At 40.9% G+C, this 20,854-nt stretch overlaps 1 protein-coding gene across 5 annotated transcripts in view; it reads left to right on the top strand.

Annotated features, from left to right (window-relative positions):
- The window catches only part of VEPH1 (ventricular zone expressed PH domain containing 1), a 320,038-nt gene that overhangs the window by 225,377 nt on the left and 73,807 nt on the right, over positions 1–20,854 (top strand). For all 5 annotated transcript variants that reach the window (XM_043874509.1, XM_043874507.1, XM_043874506.1 and 2 more), the window contains exon 12: positions 11,177–11,294. In XM_043874509.1, the coding sequence (XP_043730444.1) occupies positions 11,177–11,294 (118 nt within the window). The remainder of the gene's footprint in view (positions 1–11,176; positions 11,295–20,854) is intronic.

Genomic DNA, 20,854 nt, shown 5'->3' with positions numbered 1-20,854 from the left:
TGTTTGCATCTCATTACACTCTATACTCCTAGGTTTGACAACAAGCTAACAAAAACAGGCAGATAAATATGTTACTTGCTTTTAGAAAATGAAATATGTTTTTCAGGCACCTAACATCAATGTTTCTTTAAAAAGCCATTCATTTCAAAAAGATTTACATATATTTATCTAGCTAAGAGGCAAAAAAACCCACTGTTTTACATGCATAAAAAGGAGCTTATCTTACTTTGTTCATATCATCATCATTATCACTACTTTGTATTATTTCTCAATAGTTTACAAAGTAGCGGAATTACGCTGAATTGATTTGTGCTCTCTGAAGGGAGCAGCTTAAGGATCACAGTCCTTGTACAGGCTGAGAAGTACATTGAAAAAGCCTAGAAATTAAGATATTTCCCAAGAATTGCCAGTGAGTGACAGTAGTAGGGCTCAAACTCAGATCTTCTGGCTCCGAAACCTGCCTTCTTTATACCATCCCACTGTGCAGAAAAGACCTTATTTCTAAGTTTCACTTCTGTCATTTAATCCATCCAGTGATTTAGATTTGGTTTGTTTTCTAAAACAAAAGAGTAGAACCTGTTTCAAGCACTTTGCATTTCATGTCTTTGTCTCTGAGTTTGAAGAGCTAGATTAAAAGAAGCTTTCATGTGGAGCCCCCCAACAAGAATGGATGCAAAAAATCAGGAGGAATCAATGGTCCTTTAACAACCTTCACCACCAAGGCCAGCCTTACACAAGCTAGATGATGAGATCCCTCTATGAGGGATTTGAGGGGTATCAAGGAATCTCCCCCACACATGCAGAACCTTTCTTCCTCACAGATCCTAATCCCTGCCAGTCTCTTTGATTCACTGAACTGTATTCTCTGCCTCACTTTTATTTTTTATCAAGTTATGAAATAACTGACATTCAGGGAAGCACAGAAAGATAATATCCATTCCTACCAAGAGATAGAAGAGATGTTTACATTTCTTTCCATATTTACTTCAAATATTTCCCTTTATGAAAAGGAAATACTGCAAATACTTTCCTGAGGTTGGTGTGTATTATTTCCATGGTGCCTCAGACAGTAAAGAATACACCTGCAGTGCAAGAGACCAGGGTTCAATCCATGGGTTAGGAAGATCCTCTAGATAAGGGAATGGCAATCCACTCCAGTATTCTTGCCTGAAGAATCCCACGGACAGAGGACCCTGGCAGGCTACAGTCCATAGAGTTGCAAAGAGTTGGACACGACTAAGCACATTGTTTTTAAATTTTACCATATGCATTTATCTTTTGCAATATGTTATTTATGTCTTGAAAATATATCTGTTCATACATGTAGATCTAGCTCATTCCTTTTAATATCTGTGGAATTTTTCATTGTGTAAAAAGGCCAGAGTTTGCTTTATCCCTTTCTCTACTGAGGGATAATTCAACTGGGTAGTTCAACTTACCATGACTGCCTTGATCTCTACTACTTTATACCAATGCTTAGCACTGTGCTGTATCTGTTGAAAGACAAATGGAGACATCTGAAGTTCCCATATCATGGGAAGCAGTACCTTCTCGTTAAGTCCGTGATAGACTCAGTTTTATCTCCTTCGTCACTGTTCCAGGTAGTAAAGTGAAAGCCGCTCAGTCATGTCCAACTCTTTGCGACCCCATTGACTGTCCATGGAATTCTCTAGGCCAGAATACTGGAGTGGGTAGCCTTTCCCTTCTCCAGGGGATCTTCCCAACCCAGGGATTGAACCCAGGTCTCCTGTATTGCAGGAGGATTCTTTACCAGCTGAGACACAAGGGAAGCCCCCAAGTAGTAAACATGTCAACAAAATGATCATTCTTAAAGTAAAACTAGACCCTGGTCAAATGTCGATATGCATTGTTGTTGTTCAGTTGCTAAGTTGTGTCCGACTCTTTGCGACTCCATGGACTGCAGCACACCAGGCTTCCCTGTCCTTCACCATCTCCCAGAGTTTGGTCAGACTCATGTCCACTGAGTCGGTGATGCCATCCAACCATCTCATCCTCTGATATGCATTTAGCATATTACAATAATTGTGCCTAGAAAGAGTGATCTGATCCCCGGAAACCGGAATGCCTCTGATGACAGCGGCATGTAAAGATAGAGAAACACACAGTGTTTTCTGCAGAAGTGCGGTTGATTTTCCCTACGGTTTAAGAAGTGACTGGAGACGGTTGCCAGCCCATTTTGCAATCAAACCACGATGACTGTGGTCACTGCAAGCATGGCCTATTTCACGCATGAGAAAGGGCTGCTGGATGGTAATTCCTCGAAAAACTTCAGAGTGTTGGAAGACCTTCCATTGTGATGTGGAAAAGAAATTCTTCATACTGTGCTGGTGGGAATGTAAACTGGACAGCCAACCTGAAGAGCAGTTTATCAGAACCTAGTGAAATTAAAGATATGTGCAACGTTAACTTTTTAATGTCTCTTGAAGACAAGGTTTCTGGAGCAGAGATTATTATTTATAGCAAATAACCTCACGGGTTCTCCTTTGCCTCAGTTTCTTACCCTCATGCAACATGATGAAAACCAAAAGTCATCCTACACATAGCAGCATCTGTATTATAGGTAAAAGGAAAGGAAAACGTTAGTCGCTAAATCATGTTCAACTCTTTGCGACTCCATGGACTGTAGCTCACCAGGCTCCTCTGTCCATGGGATTCTCCAGGCAAGAGTACTGTAGTCAGTTGCCATTTCCTTCTCCAGGGGATCTTCCCAAACCAGGGATCAAACCCAGGCCTACTGAATTGCAGGCAGATTCTTTACTGTCTGAGCCACCAGGGTATTATAGGTAAGGAACCCTGAAAATATGAATCTGGATATTTGTATAGGCGATGAACAGCACCTCCACTCTTCTGAAAGAAAGGGAGAAAAATCTTTTCTCCTTGGAAAGGATTCTGGGTTCTTACTCTTACCTTTTGGGATGCAGATAAATCGTTCCAGTGGAGAGTGAGACTTGTGTCTCCAGCTTGATAAACCAGGAATGTCTCCAAATCCTAGGTCTTATGCCCACCTTGAAATGTGAACACACACATACATCTGGGAAGATAAGTTCCTCTGGATAGTCTTTCACTTTCTGATTAGTTATGAGTTAACTTCTGAAGCTTGTCCTTTGAGCCCAGGTCCTAAGTTTCAGTAAAAATTTTCTCAGAAAGCCCAAACTGTGCAGAACCATAAAAACATTTTCTCTGTATTCTTACATATGCCCTGTAATCCAGCAATTTCACTCCTAAATGATTATCTCATAAAAATGCTTGCTCATGTCCACAAGGAGACAGATATGATGAGAATATGCATTACTGCATGGTCTGTCTAGGTGCAGACAGAGGCCCCCTTGACACCCATTCCCAGGAGAATGGTGAGATAAAATGTGGTAGATGGTGAAGATGTACCAGGAAATCACATTGCAGCAGTAGAGCAAAAAACTAAATACACATACAAACCATGTAGAGACCTTGAGTGAAGTAAGTGAAAAACAGAATGTAGTCTACAGAATAACATGTTTGTGAAAACTACAAATACCTTAAACAGTGCTACCTATTTTTCAGGAATTCGTATCTATTCAAAGACATATATCAAACTCCCAAGAGTGAGAACTTATATAAAGGGGAGGAGGCAGTAGCAGTCTGAGAATGAGAGCATATCAGGAATAAAGGAGGAAATTTTTTTAAATGTATGTGTTTATTTGATTGCACTGGGCCTTAGCTGCGGCATGCGGAATCTAGTTTCCTGAGCAGGGATTGAACTCAGGTCCCTTGCATTGGAACACAGTCTTAGCCACTGGACCACCAAGGACGTCCTTGAAGGAGGAAAATCAAGACATGAGAAGGACCTCATGCCCTAACAAAATAGCATACAGGGCTGAGGAGTATGGTTATCTCACTAATGGATTCCAAATGAGGAAAAAGAAAGCCTGCCCAATGAGTTTTTCCACATTAGCACCCTCTGTGGTCTGGTACCACATGGTAATACATAGTAGTCCTGGATGCTCAATACGTAATTGTTAAATACAGGTAGCAATCATTGATTAGGAAACAAAAAAAATCACTGTAATTATTTGCTTTCCAATATGAAAGGAGATTCTGTGGTAAGGTGGGCTTTCACTGATAATAGTTCTAGTGATTATGTTCGCTCTGACACTCTGTAGATATGCCAACATTTTCTTGACACTTGAACAGTGGTAGTCTTTTGCCCTTGCTTTCACTCTGGAAGTAGATACTTTGCTTTTAATGGACTAAAGTTTAAAAGAAATTGGATTCTGAAATAAATTAATTATGGGTTTATCAAACATTTATGAAGCCTCTTCACCCAGTTTGCCACCTTCATTTTGACTCAATCCATGGGCTTATATTTACTTTCCATAAAAGTTTACTTTTTTTAAATTCTTGTCATGTTTACTGCCACCTTTCTGTAGCTTAAAAAAATTACTTTTTTACAGTTGTTAGATGAGTGTGAAAATTTGATTTTCTGAGGCAAAACAAATATCCCGTCATATTTATTGGTTCTTGAATGAAAGAATTCTTTTTTAAAAAAACTCTCTTAAATAAATCAAACATGAATGCTTTCTTCCAGCCAGTTTGAGCCAGAACTATAGAACTGTCACTACTTGCTAGGAAACAGTTCAGTTCTTCCCAACACTCTGGGATTCAAAAAAATAAGAAGAAAGTCAAGTCTGTTTCATGATCTATAGTAATAGTAAAAAGCTTGCCACTTTGACCTCAAATACTCATGTGTACTTAGAGTTCTTTTCCTAACGGGGATGGAAAAAGGAGAGGCGATGGGACATAGCACATATGGGACGTCCGTGTTGAATACTGGAACACACTATGAGACCTCAAGGTCAGCACCCTGGCTGCCTGTGCTCAGTCTTCCAGACATTGCACACCTCCCTCCCCACACATCTCAACCTCCCGCCAAGTCTCAAATGAATCACAACAAGTTCAGCATTCATGCCTCAACTCTTCCTTCCATATTGCAAAATTTGGAATGAAAAAGTCTCTGATTATCAAGAATGAACATTTTACTCTTGCAACCAGATTATGTATTTTGTCATATGAAACCAAAGTATTGTGGGAAAGTATGAACATATGCACACGAGGATTGACAAATTCCTCAAATACCAATTAGTGGAGACAAATCAGCCATCCTCGCATCTATTCCCAGGAGTGTAGGATTAATTTTCCCATCAGTGCATGTCAGAATAGCTTAGGGAGCTTGTTTAGAAATGCACCTTACCAGGCCCAAACTCACACTTTATAAGGTTAGGCTTCAGAGGCAGACCTGTATCTGATGTTTGTAACAGGTTTTCCAGGGATTCCTGATGACAGTACCTCCTGAGAACTGGAGATCCAGAAAAGCTGAAGTTCTTGAGAACAAGCAGGCAACATGCTATATTGATGGATTCAGGCATTCTCCTTCAAATACTACATTTTATTCTAAAAGCTTGTTTTATAATATTAGATAAAATGAATTCCTATAATATGCATAGGTGTTGTTCAGCCACTTAATCATGTCCCACTCTTTGCAACCCCTTGGACTACAGCATGCCAGGCTTCCTTGTTCTTCTCTATCTCCCAGAGTTTGCTCAAACTCATGTCCATTGAGTTGGTGATGCCATCTAACCATCTCATCCTGTCACCCCCTTCTCCTCCTGCTCTCAATCTTTCCCGGAATCAGAGTCTTCCAGTAAGTTGGCTCTTTGCATCAGCTGGCCAAAGTATTGGAGCTTCAGCTTCAGCATCAGTCCTTCCAATCAATATTCAGGGTTGATTTCATTTAGGATTGACTGGTTTGATCTCCTTGCTGTCCAAGTGATTCTCAAGAGTCTTCTCCAACACCACAGTTTGAAAGCATCAGTTCTTCCACACTCAGCCTTCTTTATGGTCCAACTCTCATCCATACATGAGTGGAAAAACCACATTTTTGGCTAGACAGACCATTGTTGGCAAAGTGATGTCTCTTTTTTTAATACACTGTCTAGGTTTGTCATAGCTTTTCTTCCAAGGAGCAAGTGTCTTTTAATATGCATAGAGATAATAAAAATAATACTTATTTTTAAAATAAGTATTCTAAAAGGGCTTACTGGTCATGCTGAATAGACTTGAAAACTGAAAATCTAAATGCTACTGTTGATATGTGTCTTAATTAACAAAAATCTAGAAAATTCATTGAATAGCTCCTATAGGCAAAGTGCTATACTAATTAATTTCATAAGCTACAAAACAATGTAGAAATCAGTCTTCTTATTAAGGAGCTTTAATCCAGTTGAGAGCCAAAAAAGTCACATCAGAAGATTAATAATAACCTCATCCAAACACAAATAAAGGTGCATTCCAGTTTCCCTCTGTGAGAAATACTGTGAACCCAATGGATTACCTTACGTCCTTAGCATACAGGCTGTGTCTCTTACCTCTATATATCCTTGGTTCCTGACAACAGGTGCTCTTAATACTAAGGGATGTGACTTGAATTCAACAGAGATGTTTCTCAGAAATTGAAATAAATTTTAAAAATTAGAGCATAAATATTCTTTAGTGTCTCTTTTGCTAGTTTGTCCATTCAACATACAGTGTTTCTTACAAGACAGTTTGCCTACAGAATGTAGGAAAACATAAGTAGTATAAAGATGAACAATATAGAGGTGAACCATTAATTTTCTTCCCTCAATAAGTTTATTTCACACCCTGAACTCCATATAGTTAGAACATGTACAATAGAAATAACCATAAAGACATACACCATTACTATTATGTGAAAATATTGAAGACTGTTTTAAAAATAACCCTTTACATTTCTTAAAACATGCTCAAAGTATGTGCCCAGAGTTGATCCTATTAACCATAAGCACATAGAGCACATGAGGCAATCCTGTGTTCGTATCTGTGCAAAAATACTGTTAGAACAGAATTTAAACGTGCCAGCACCCAGAGTTCTTCCAGATGTATGCTTTCACTGATTTCTGGACAATTGTTTCCCAACACCCTCTCACAGTACACAGACCACATTATACGATGGACAGGCCACTTTGCACTTTTACAGAATCCATAGCATTAACTCATGCTGTCACTGTCATCAAAACAATGTTGTAAATATCCACTCATCTTTTCAAACTGGCTGGTGTAGTTTTCCTCTAGGGAGCATCACAAAAGACTTTTTATATGGTTTTCCAAATTCCTACTCCCATTAGGGTTTTTTTTTTTTTTTTTTCCCTAAACCTGGAGAAATATTCACTTAATCAGCTGTTCAGAAACATCATTTTTCCCTCCATGGGCTTTTATCCCTCTTGAATTAGACAGTGACTTTCAGGAAAATCCTTCTCAGTGCATGTTTACTATGATTATGTATCTTTTTATTTAAGTCAACAGAAATAATACAGACTTCAATATTTTTTGAGTTTTATTGAGGACTGATCTGGCGTGTACTTGAAACAATGTGACCCCTCTAAGTAGAAGCATCATTTTCATTGAAAATTGGCCAAGACTGTCATCTTCTCCTCTTCTTCACAATGCAGTCTAGGTATTGATGCCTAAGACTGGATAAGAAATTACCACAAACCTAGCAGCTTAAAAGAGCATGTATTTGCTATCTCACAGTTTGAGTCAGGAGTCTGCTTGTGACGTCGCTGGGTCCTGCACTCACGGTCTCACAAGGCTGCAATCAAGGTATTGGCCGGGCTGTGTTCTCATTTGGAGAGCTGTTTCTCATCGAATAGAAAGGGTCAGCTTTCAGGCTTGCTCAGGGTGCTGGGAGAAATTTGGTGGAGGGTCGTAGGACTGAAGGACTGGCTCTGTTACTGGCTGTTGCCTGAAGACCGCCACTGGGTCCTAGCAGTCACCCACAGTTCCCATCCACAGGGCCCTCTCCATGGGCAGTTCACAACATGGCAGCTTTCTTCTTCAAGGCCAGCAGGGGAGTTTCTCTCTGCATTCACTGGCAAGATTGGTTTTTTTGTGTGTGTATGTGTTTTGGGGGAGAGGGCGAGCAGGGATACATAATAATATAATCACGAGATTAATATCCTATCACCATTGCCATATTCTTGGTTAAAAACAAGTTACAGGTCTTTCCCACACTTAAGAGAAAGGGGTTATTCAAAGAGATGAACACCAGGAGATGGGAATTATTAAAAGGTCACCCTAGGATCTGTCTACCACAGATGATTGGTGTGAACAGAATGGTCTGTTCTGCCATTGAACAGAAATTTGTAAGGAGTGACCCTATGTAGATATAAATGGTTTTTGTTACTCTTCTAGAGGCTAGTTGTCTTGAATGAAGGTTGCAGTTCTTTAAGCACATCAATTTTGGTTCTCTTGTCTTAAAAAAAAAAAAAGAAGAAGAAGCCATATAGCAAATCCTGGGCTTCCCAGGTGGTGCCGGTGGTAAAGAACTCGTCTACCAATGCGACGGGTTCAATCCCTCGGTTGGGACGATCCCCTGGAAAAGGAAATGGCAACCCACTCCTGTATTCTTGCCTGGAGAATCCCATGGACAGAGCAGCCTGGCAGGCTATAGTCCACAGGGTCTCAGACAGTTGGTCGGTCACAACTGAAGCATCTTATTGTGCTGTGCTTAGCCACTCAGTCTTGTCTGATTCTTTGCGACCCCATGGACTGTAGCCCACCAGGCTCCTCTGTCCATGAGATTCTCCAGGCAAAAATACTGGAGTGGGTTGCCATGCCCTCTTCCAGGGGAATCTTCCCAACCCAGGGATTGAACCTAGGTCTTCCACATTGCTGGTGGATTCTTTAGGGTCTGAACTACCAGGGAAGCCCACTTAGCACATCACAAATCCTAGGCAAGGCCTGGGGAAGCTATAGGACACAGCAGGGTAAAGAAAATAAGTAGGAGAGAGAAATAACGACCTCAAGCACACTGAAGAAATCAAAATTCCAAAAATTTAAGTATCGTTAGTTGAATGGCTTGTGTTTGCTTGTTTTGTGATTTATTTTGCTTTGATTTTCCACCAGTATTTGGAATTACCTTTGTTTCGTTTGTCTGTCTATTCAAAGTTGACTGTCACTACCAACTTCAGCAGTTCATAGAATTACCATCTACCTTCCTCACTCAGTCCCCTTTGCACAACACTTAAATCCTCTGAAGTAAATCTGCTTTTGACTCAAGAACTTGAACACTGGGATGTTACTTGCCATCTGTCTTAAACTTTGAAAGTAACTTTTTGCCAACACAAATGTGAATTATGAGCAACAACCTGGGATATTTCTGGTCTCACAACAGGAAAAATAAAGGAACCCTGAAGTATTAGTTTAACTACTTTGTTTGCTAGCAGTGCTTGTGGTGAATGAAAAATTGATCCTTAATTGTGTGGGAAAGAGAGAAACGATATGCATACCGATGGCCAAGTATAGACTTCAGAGACTTAGCAGTTTTGAAACTGATATTTATGAACATCTGCTTTTGCCCCATAAATTTTAATATGGATTTCATCCTTTGAAACCTATAAGACTCCCAGGTGCTTCTTCAGTCTTTATCTTGGAAATATGCTTTTTTAAAAACCTCCTTTTTTTCTATTGAACACATTCAAAATCATTTTTTAAAAACATTTCTTTATAAACAGTGTCCGTTGGAATACCTAAAATATGATATTAAAGGTTAACAACTCAAAAAACTGTATTCAGCATTGTGAGCCTCCAACATGTCCAATCCCAGAATACAAACCATAAATGTCTTAATAAAGGGTACTGAGAGGTATTCATTTCTAGTCCCAGTTTATGCTTTTCATTATCCCACAAATAATTATTTAATGCTTGCATGTCTTTGGTGCTAACATTATAGTAGCCAATAAAACAACGTCCCTGCCTTCATTGGGTTTTTGTCCCAGTGAATGTAAATGTTCTACAGAACAAATCCCCTTTAAATTTTCATAATACTGTTCATATAGTTCATTGAGAAACTTTTCACAGGGTCTGCAAACCAGTGATGTTCCTCCATTCTTGCTGTTGGACTAGATGCTGGGGATACAAGTTGTGAATGCAGTAGACGTGTTTCTGCTCTGAAGGAGCTGAGTTCAGCATACCTCTCTCCTGTGTCAAGAAAAGCAGACCCGAGGGCTTCAGGGTCTTCCCTATTTTAGATCCACCATAAGCAGTGCTAACAGTGCCTCCATCCCCTGGCTCTTGGGCATGCTGAGAGCTGTTACTATGGGTGCAAGATGAGAGCGCGGACCAGAGGCAAGGAAATACAATCACAGCTCAATAGACGACAAACAGATAAGTCAACTAGGCATGTGTGAGGCCAGCAAAGACAATAAATCCCTCTTAGGAAAGCAACTTTGTAAGAGTGCAGTTCTGGCCACCCTAGAGCAGAGGCTACAAGTCATTTACATAATAGGAGAGCCTCGGGAGGACAGTAGGGCTGTTTAATTTGGTTAGGCTAATAGTTTTCCATCCATTTACGGTGTAATGGAACCTCTCTCCTGTGCCTCTTAAATAGGAACACTTTGGCAGGATGCCACAGGGCACATAAAACAGGGTGGTCTTCTCAGCGTGTCATTTCCACTCAACCATTTAGAGGGGGAAAGTTAATTAATTTACGGATTAGGGCATTATTTTCCATTAAAACCAATGCAGCCATATTATGGACTAGAAAATGCAGAGTTTACATCCAATTTTAAGATAAAGTATGAAACTAAAGCAGGACTGGAGCCAAGGGCTAAGGGATTAAACACCCCTACACATTTCCATCAGCCCCCTGTGAAGCCAACCTAATAAAAGTAAGTTTTTGATATGGATAATTGATTCTCAATTCCATGTAAAGTGTAAATAAAAGACAAATCCCCAGAAGCATTCATTTTGACAGCATTGCCACTTGAATATCCCAGCTTTTTAGAAATTCTGGAGCTGTGGTTAGATGCATGAAAATTCTGGGCCACTTCAGGCTCTGACTTGGCACTCCCTCAGAGAGCAGTCCTGAGACCCATGCTGGCCACCCTCTGTGTTTAAGAGCAAGAACTCTCTTGGAAGAGTTTGAACTGGCTGCTCTTTTCTAAGATGGGCCATGAGAGGTTTACCCCATGCTCCCTCCATGTCAGAAGCCCTGAATCTGAGCCCTGGCTGTCCTGTGTCCACTTCCCTTTTGCCCAGCCTCAGAGTGCTGCGTGGCAGGCAGACACACTCATGTTCTTTGTGCTTTGTGTTCCTGAAACAGGATCTGGACCAGGTTCAGCTCCATCTGGAAGAAGTGAGGTTCTTCGACGTGTTTGGCTTCAGTGAAGCAGCAGGAGCGTGGCAGTGCTTCATGTGCAACAACCCCGAGAGAGCAACCGGTGAGAGCCCCCCTCCCTCCCCTGGCTACTCAGAATCACGTGTGCCCCTGGGGTTGCAGGGATGCAGGAACCCCACCACTCTGGTTGGCTTTCTTCTTGCATAAACATCCTAAGTTGGAATAATGCATAGACGTGTGCCTGACTGCCTCTTCTGCGTGTTGACAAAGATATCTCACCAAAGTGGGAGTGAGAAAAAGGGAAGGTGTTGGAACAGAGAGAAACATAAACCAGAAATGAACAAGAGGAACAGTGCCCACATCTAGCTATCAAGAAAGTGGTACTGGCCATCTTATCCCAATAACATTCTTCATTTCAACCCCAGTGACCCTGAGGGTTAGAGAAAAACAAACATCCTGTCAAGAGCCCCAAAGAAATGAGACCACACTTAAATGAGTGAGTGGTTTCACAGACCTCCTCATCTCCCTTAACATTTTTGCTTGATGATTGAGCTGGGTGAAAAATGAGACACTTAAAGAGTAAGGAATTATTTGAGAAATAATTTCATATCTGGTTATTTACCCTTCACCTTCCTTTATGCTGCACAAGGAACTTGGTCTACTGACTTGCCTAAAAATAATCATTGTTAGTCAATATGTGCCAAGCCCTATGCTAAACGTGTCAGGTATCTCATTTAACCTTCACAATAATCTCATAAGGCTAGTACTAATATTATCTCCATTTTACTGATGGGGCAACTGAGGCATGGAGGGATTTGGGAACTGCCTGAGGTGACACAGGTAATAAGTTAACAGCGGCTGGATTGAACCCAGTCTGACCCCAGAGCCCATGCACTTAACCATTTCCCCATGCTGTCTCCTGGTTACACTTGCCCCAGTTTAACCAGTGGACAGAGGTTGATAAAAAGTCTAATCTTCACAGAGTTATGCTGCCCTTGGGAATGGAATATTTTACCATCAATGTGATAGAGTTCTCAACACCGACATTGGTTCAAGAACTGAAGTATAGACCAAGAGAATGGTGTTGGAACACTGCTGGACACGAACCACTTTGTAGATGAGCCATCCTCTAGAGAGCTGTTGGTCACACCATCTGTACCCGTTCCTTGAATAGGGATTTGGTGCATCTTAAAGATCATCCATTGTGGCAAGTCTGTCCTCTTGCTCAGCCAAGAAGTTGCGACTGAATTGAAAAAGAAGTGTTTATTTTGGCCAGATGGAAATTTGAGGGGCTCACGCAGAGGCACCAAATAGAATGTATTACCCCACGGAGACAGTATGGGTGGAAGAAACTGGCAGTTAAGATGGCAACCTTCATGAGGCACAGATTGTTGGCTGATTACAGACTGAGATTGAGTTGATGCCAGAGTGAACACACTGATTTTTTAAAAAGTTAATTTGAGCAACGAAAGAATTGATGAATTGAATGTCCCCATTATGAAACTTTCTAACTAGACCTTATTTCACCTGTGAAAAAGACAGCATAAAAGAAACCTTATTTGAGATCATGGTGAAGGAAGGGACTTATCTGAGGTGGTTCTGAGAGGCCCTAAAGAATTTCATTCCAAGTAAGTTGAGTCCTTAGTTCAATAAACATTAAATCGTATCTGGCCAAGGGAGGCTCAGGAAAGGAGCCACAAGTTAAGACCACAAAGTGTTCCTTTAATATATGTTTTCTCAAATTCACTGCCGTGACTTAAAAAGAACATTTTGCACATTCATTCGTTCTTATTTGTGTTTCTCACAGTTAAATATAGACTGAGAACATATAGCAATAAAAATTCAAACAAGGCCAAACACTTTACAGCAGAACATATTGAATCAAAATGTTTGGTGCCAAAAACTTTTAGATTTCTTTGCTCATTTCCTTTTGCTTTATGAAAGGGGATTTGGGTCTGAGAGAAATCCTATTTTAAATTACTATTTTCACCAAAAACTCCCTGAAAAGTTTTTATAGATTGATCTAGTTTTCTTATTTTTATATAGCATATAAGTTATATATTTAATCCAAGTGAAAGGTCTGAAATAATACTGCTGACATATATTAATCATAGGAATGATATTTGCATTCATGTTCTGCTTAAATTATAAGTTTAAAGATGATCAAGATATGGGATTAAATATTTTGTTATTTGGTTATGCATAGGCAGCATAGAACTTGCGTCCCATTTTTCATTTATGAAGTGCGTATTTGCTGTGTTGGTTGAATGTCTTCGACAGGCTAAACCTTGAGATAAAACATGAAAAAGGTACAATATCTCTGCTCTAAAAGGGTTCATAACCCAGTTAGGGCCAGACACATATAGAAAAATCTAGCATACTTCCTTGTTTTTAACATGCAATAAATACCTGTTGAGTGAGCCAATGAATGAATAATATTCAGAAATGGAAAAGCCAAATACAACTTGAATATTAAAATGTTCCAGGTCTATTGTGATTATGTGTTAATAATATCAAATATATCACTATATCATACCCAGTGCATTTTGAGTCTGGTAATGGAGACTGGTGCTTTTTTCCTCATTGAGAGAAGTCATTGTGTGTACAGCAGAGTCTACTTCCCTGACTGTCTGAGCTCCCAGTGTACCGTGCCTAAGTCCTGTTCCTGTTCTGGTTTGGTTAGCACTCCTGCAGGGCCCAGATGCCATGTCAGTCTCAAGGAGGAAGGGATTTAAAGAGAGAGAATTGGAGTCTAAGACAAAAGGCTGAAGAAATTGCATTTGGGTTTTTTTTTTAAGGTATTGGCAAAAGGTACCTTGTTCTCAAATAGTCATTGTTTCCGTATTTTTTTTAAAGTGCCAAAGTCTTCATAAATGGGGAACAAAACATGAGACAAGTAGAAAATTTCAGTTAGGCTTCTAGGAAGGACATCCTGAAATATAAATCCTTCTTAATAATGTATAGACTAAACTATGGGACTCCAGAAATTGACAACAAACCAACCGGCTTCCATGGTCACTTTAAGGACATTCCCCTCCTTGAGTAGAGGTTATATCACCCCATCAACTCCCAGTCCTCTTCCCATCAGCTCCACCATCAGCAGACAGAAATTCACACAAGTTTACTGTTTCGGTATTCAACAAAATGTATATTTTATCCAGTTGAGTGTGAAGTCAGAGGAAACTAAATGCTAGAATAGTATAAAGGTCCTAAAATTATAATTGCTAGCATTTCTCATGCTAACTATGTGCTCCGCCTTACATGCATTTTTCTCACCATTATTGAGTCCATTTTTCAGATTAAGACACTGAAACAGAGAGAGGTCAAGTACTTTTTCTAAGGTCACACAGCTACTAAGTAGTACAACTAGCATTTTAATCCAGGTCAATTCTTGAGCCTGAAATTTCCATCTCTAGGGCAAATCCAAGTTAAAGGCATGGAATATTGAAAACTGCAAGAACAATTATTTCATAAAATTATAATATATTGGAAAGATCAAGGAGTGAGCCACCCCTCTGATGACCTAATCCTCTCAAACACAAGCAGGGATTTTGGTATGGGGATGTGTGGGAATCATGTCCTGATTACACATAGGACATGGTCACATAGAAGCTATTTCCAACTCCTCCAATTGCTGATTCAGTTTCTGATCGTCATTTTATAAAAACACAGAGCAGAAGGTTAGAAAGTTCCTGAAATAACTCAAAAATCCTCAGAGACTGGCTTGTTGGTGTGTATTGTCAATCGCATCAACCCCACGTGAATGAGAGAATAGATTGAGCAAACAGATCGGACAGAACAGAATCTCTTTCTGGAAAACCAAACAAACCCCTCTATCATAGTCCTTGTGTCCTGGAACTGCTAGTGCCTGTTAACAGTAAGAGTGAGTCAGCTGGAGTGCCCTGGAACACATCTGGCTGCCTATTCAGTCACATTTTTTTAAAGGAAGAGGAGGAACTAAATCATGACTTCCACTCTTGTTTCTTGAGACACATGGGATGCCTTTGTTCTTACACCCTACAGAAAGCAACTCAGAGACATCCTGGTTTTGGCACTTGCATCTTTGGCACTTGTAGAGCTGAGCCCTTGCCTGGGTGATCTCTCTCTTAGTCACTGGATATTTCAACACTGAATGCAATTGTCTGTAGGAGGTCTCCTTCGGCTATAAAAGAGAATGAAAGAAATGTTTTTTCAGACAGCCCTCAACCATTGATCATGATTCTTCTTTAGAACTTGATTTCAAACGTTTGTGCTACAAGAACATGCTGTCCATTATATCACATGGGCAAGTAGAGATGATTTCAAAATGCTATTAGGATGAGAAAGGCCTCTGTCAATAGATTTCCCCTGGACACTAAAAGCTGATACCAGCAGGGTGGCTCTCATTTTCCGGATACCTCCAGCCTAGGCTAGATGGCTTTCCACTCTAGATGCCAACTTGAAAATGGGCTAAATGAGGTTATCTCTGATGAATCAACTAGTAGGATGTAAATAGCCTTGCGGGTCCATTAACATGAAAGTTTTCCATTTAATTTTAGTGCCAACTTTCACAGAACTTTATGGGTGACATAAGAAAACCCACTTTGGATTTATACAGTGGCTGGGTTTGTCTTATGATGCCTTCCCTCCTACAACATGTGTGCATGTTGTCTTCCATGTTAAACATGGCTGGAGAGCCGAAACCAGTGCAGTGGTTGGGCAGGATAACTTCACATCTTCACACATATATACTGTTAATGACCCAGTAGGTAAAATTGAACCCCAGCCTATTTTTCAAAGATACTTTGAATTACATAATGACAAAACAAATACATGCTCAGCACCTCAAATAAGTTACTATCCTTATCCTGAAATCTTTTTCTCTTTCCACTCCATGTGCCTGTTTTATGACTCTCTGTTAAGCTTTTCCCACACTCACATTCTCTCTATCTCTTTCTCACATAGGCACACACATACGCACATATGTGCATACACATTGGCATACATGGACAAATCACCCCGACAGAATAAACTCCCTTCTCTCTGTCCTTTTGTTCTCTGCCCACACCTTCTATAGTGTACACAGTGTGTTGCCATCAATCTCCTCCACTAGACAGTAAACTAGAGGAGGAAGAACCATACATTATTATTCTTTATATGCCCTACCCAGTATCTGGCACATGGTAGTGTTTAAGAAGTACTTGGCATATAGATGGATGATGGAATAATTCATGGATCGTGTAATGAATGCCAATAGGAGAAATAAGATTTGTTTTGAAACATAACTTTAAAATCTAATTCTTTCTCAAAAATAAAAAAGTAACAGCTTACTAAACTGAAACCTTGAAATAGCAACTTTTGCAAAGTTTATGAGAAGAAATGTTGCTGTGTACAAAACTTCAATACCATGTGGATACCCAATTTTAATATTTGACTAAAAGGTTTCAATACACACATATACACAGAGTTCATAGTAAACTTGCTAATAACCTGTGAGCCTCTATGGGAAATAAGCTAAGATAAGTAGCCTAATTCCCTTCAGGGGTTAATTTCTATTTTTCAGCCAGCATCACTATCAATCCTTCTGCCTTTCCAAACTGGGTCAACAACAATCTTGTCTTGATAGAGTGAAAGTATACTTGCAGCAAAGCATGAGTCACCCTGTGGTTTTCCAGAAACAAATCATCAGGCATCGAAACGTGTCTTTTTACACTAACAGAATAAGCTGAGTCAAGCCAGAATATCGAGGAGAGGAAGCATGCTTTAAAAAGGCAGACCAGAGTGAATTTATCAGTCCCTGTCACTATACAGATTTACAGTGACATTGACTTAAAGAATTTTTACACAGTTTTTAAAATTAAAGCACTTAGGATCTCTTAAAAGAGCTCTTCTTCCTGCAACTTAAACTCCCACGGGCTCTTAAACACCTTCATCTGGCTTCATGTCTCATTTCTCTTCACCTGTTGCCTCTGTCTCGCCTCCTCTTTATTTATTTATTTTTTTCCTCGCCTCCTCTTTAAAGCCAGAAGAGTTGTCACTGTTCACCCTGTGTTTCCTCGCCTCCTGCTCCTCTTGACTCAACCCTTTCTAATCTGGCCTCTCAGCCCATAATCTCTATGGTCATTCAGGTCATGCAGATTCCAGGACTGGATATGTTTCAGTCCTTGTGTCACTTGCCTTTCAGTTCAGTTCAGTCACTCAGTCGTGTCCGACTCTCTGCAACCCCATGAATCGCAGCACCCCAGGCCTCCCTGTCCATCACCAAATCCCGGAGTTTACTCAAACTCATGTCCATAGAGTCGGTGGTGCCATCCAGCCATCTCATCCTCTGTCGTCCCCTTCTCCTCCTGCCCTCAATCCCTCCCAGCATCAGGGTCTTTTCCAATGCGTCAGCTCTTCACATGAGGTGGCCAAAGTATTGGAGTTTCAGCTTCAGCATCAGTCCTTCCAATGAACACCCAGGACTTATCTCCTTTAGGATGGACTGGTTGGATCTCCTTGCAGTCCAAGGGACTCTCAAGAGTCTTCTCCAACACCACAGTTCAAAAGCATCAATTTTTCAGCACTTGCCTTTAGCAGCATTCAATTCTGTGGGCCAGTTCCTCCTTCCTCAAACATTCCCCCCTTTACCTTCTGTGACTCAGCATTCTTCAGTGTCCCTCCTGCTCTAAACACTCCTTCTCAACCTCCTTTCTGGGCCCACCTTCCTCTGTCCAGCTATTCATTATCAGTGCACATTTCTTCCCGTCACCATAACTCTCTCCCTAGTCAGTCTCCATGGGTCTGTGGCTTTAGTAACTGCTTCTGTGACAAAACTCTCAAATGTGTATCTGCCCTTCTCTGCTTGACTCTTCCTGCTTGATAATTCAAAGACAGCTCAAACTCAGTTCATTTAAATTAAAACTCATAAATGTCCCACCCTTCCCCCGAAAAAAAAAAAAAAAACCCATCTGACTTTCTTTCAGCACCCCCCACTTCAGTAATTATAACATCACTCGTTCTGAGGCATCAGCCAAACACCCCATTCCTTCTCCCCACCCCTATCCAGCCTGTCACCCAGTATTTGGATTTCCCTTCTCAGGTGCTTTCAACTCTGTCCATCTCTCTTCATTACACTACCATCACCTCTTGCCTAAAATAATGGCAGTAGCCTCCTGCCTGAACTACTTGGACCTTCCAACCCCCTTCCCACACTGTAGCCAGAGTGACCTCTTCAAAGCACAAATCTTGGCACCACTCTCTGTATAAAACCTTACAACGGCTTCCCACAGCTCTTTTTTTCCCCCCATTTATTTTTATTAGCTGGAGGCTAATTACTTTACATTATTGTAGTGGTTTTTGCCATACATTGACATGAATCAGCCACGGATGTACATGTGTTCCCCATCCTGAACCCCTGTCCCACTTCCCTCCCCATCCCATCCCTCTGGGTCATCCCAGTGCACCAGCCCTGAGCACTTGTCTCATGCATCCAACCTGGACTGGCGATCTGTTTCACGCTTGATAATATACATGTTTCAGTGCTATTCCCACAGCTCTTAAACACCAAACTCCACCTCCAGCGCCTGACAGCCTCGCATGCAATGCCCTCTCTAGCCTCTCCGGCCTCGTCTTGTCCCCAGTGCCTCTCCATTCTCGCCAGAAAGACCTCCTTTCAGTTCTTATATTCACCACACTTCTTCCTGCCCTGGGCTTTTTTATCTTTTATTCTTCTGCTAGGGAGCACCCTGTCTCCCCTCATCAGCTAGTTAATGTAGATAATAACTTTCCCATTACAACTCAAATTCACTGCCTTAGGGAAGCTTTCTGTAACCTCCCAACTAATGCTAAGGCCCGCAAAACATTTCAGATCTCTCCTTGTAATACTTGTTATACCTGTCATCTTCCTTTCTGTCGTTGTTAGTTTTTTTGTTTGGTTGATTTTGCTTTGATTGTATGATCAGTGTCTGTTTCCTCTAGTAAACAAGTTCTATGGAGGGAGCCCCCTCCTCAGACCCTAGCACACAATACTGAAAGTGAAAGTCACTTAGTCATATCCGACTCTCCATGACCCCATGGGCTGTCCATGGAATTCTCCAGGCCAGAATACTGGAGTGGGTAGCCTTTCCCTTCTCCAGGGGATCTTCCCAACCCAGGGATCCAACCCAGGTCTCCCACATTGAAGGTGGATTCTTTACCATCTGAGCCACAAAGGAAGCCCGAAAATACTGGAGTGGGTAGCCTATGCTATAGATAGTCAAAAAATATTTGCCAAATGAGCAAATGACCAATTTTGTATCTTCTCAGAAAATCTTTAGTATAATTTTTCTTAGGCAAGTGGTGACAAAAACCAAATTAATGAATTCACAATAATTCATTTTAAGAGAAAAAAAGGGATTCATATGATGGCATTTTCAGTGTATCTTTTGTGCCAAGTATATTCTTTGTTTAAGCAGTATTTTCTTAAATAAGTTCTTCTCAAAAGTACTATAAGAGATCATTTTATTTAACAGAGAGTGAGATATTCTGTGTGTATGTATATATATCAGATACAGTGTTATAATGGATATGTTACAGGTAAAACTTCCAATGCAGACATTGTAAAGCTTCTATTTATTGCCAAAAAGTTGGAAGCCAAGTGTTCAACCACAACAGATGGAGTTTGTGTTAAATAATTCTACAAAAACAGTATAGACCTCTTCAGAATGCTCTTAAACAACCAAGAATGCACATGCATACAGGTGGGACAATGGCTAACACATATGCAACCTGTGACAGACTTCCCTGATGGCTCAGGGGTAAAGAATCTGCCTGCAGTGCAAGAGACGCAGGAGACACGGGTTCCACCCCTGGGTTGGGAAGATCCCCTGGAGAAAAGAATGGCCACCTACTCCAGTATTCTTGCCTGGAGAATCCCACGGACAGGGGAACCTGGTGGGCTACAGTCCGTGGGGTTGCAGAACCAGACACAAGTGAAGTGACTGAGCATGCATGCATGCAACTTAGACAGCTCAAACCAGATGACTCTCCTTATCACAGAGCTGGTACAGGTATGAAAGTGAAAGTGTTAGTCACTCAATCATGTCCAGCTGAGCGACCCTATAGACTGTAGCCCGCCAGGCTGCTCTATCCATGGGATTCTCCAGGCAAGAAAACTGAAGTGGGTAGCCATTCCTTTCTCCAGGGGATCTTCCTGACCCAGGGATCAAACCTGGGTCTCCTGGATTGCAGGCTGATTCTTTACTGTCTGAGCCACCAGGGAAGCCCCTGATACAAGTATGTCACATCTATTTTCCCCCAGCTTTCCCCACAGCTCTACAATGTCCAGGCAGTGCAGAAAAGCACCCAACCTTTAAAACCATCTAACACCCTACAGTCAGTAATACGTATCCATGAGATCATAGAAATGAGTTGACAGCATGGGACCAGCATGGGAAGAGTATATGGAACCCTTTTTTACTCAAAGTTCAAGAATAAGATTGAGCAGTTCTTGCCATTCATTTCTACACCCCTGATCTTTTCCCATTGGTCCCTGTCAGTCATTACTGGGCAAGTGTGGGCCAGGATTATTTGGTAGGTTCCCATAAGGGACCCAAAGGTGACTATTCTTAACTTCTCAGAACTACTAAACAGGTTACCCTCTTGGCAGGTGGCCTTAGAATTTTTGTCTCACTGATGAACAATAAATAAGCCAAATTCCACAAA

This window comes from Cervus elaphus, chromosome 19 (genome assembly GCF_910594005.1).
Source record: "Cervus elaphus chromosome 19, mCerEla1.1, whole genome shotgun sequence".
In the NCBI taxonomy this organism is placed as follows: domain Eukaryota; kingdom Metazoa; phylum Chordata; class Mammalia; order Artiodactyla; family Cervidae; genus Cervus; species Cervus elaphus.
This window is presented reverse-complemented; position numbering and strand designations above follow the sequence as displayed.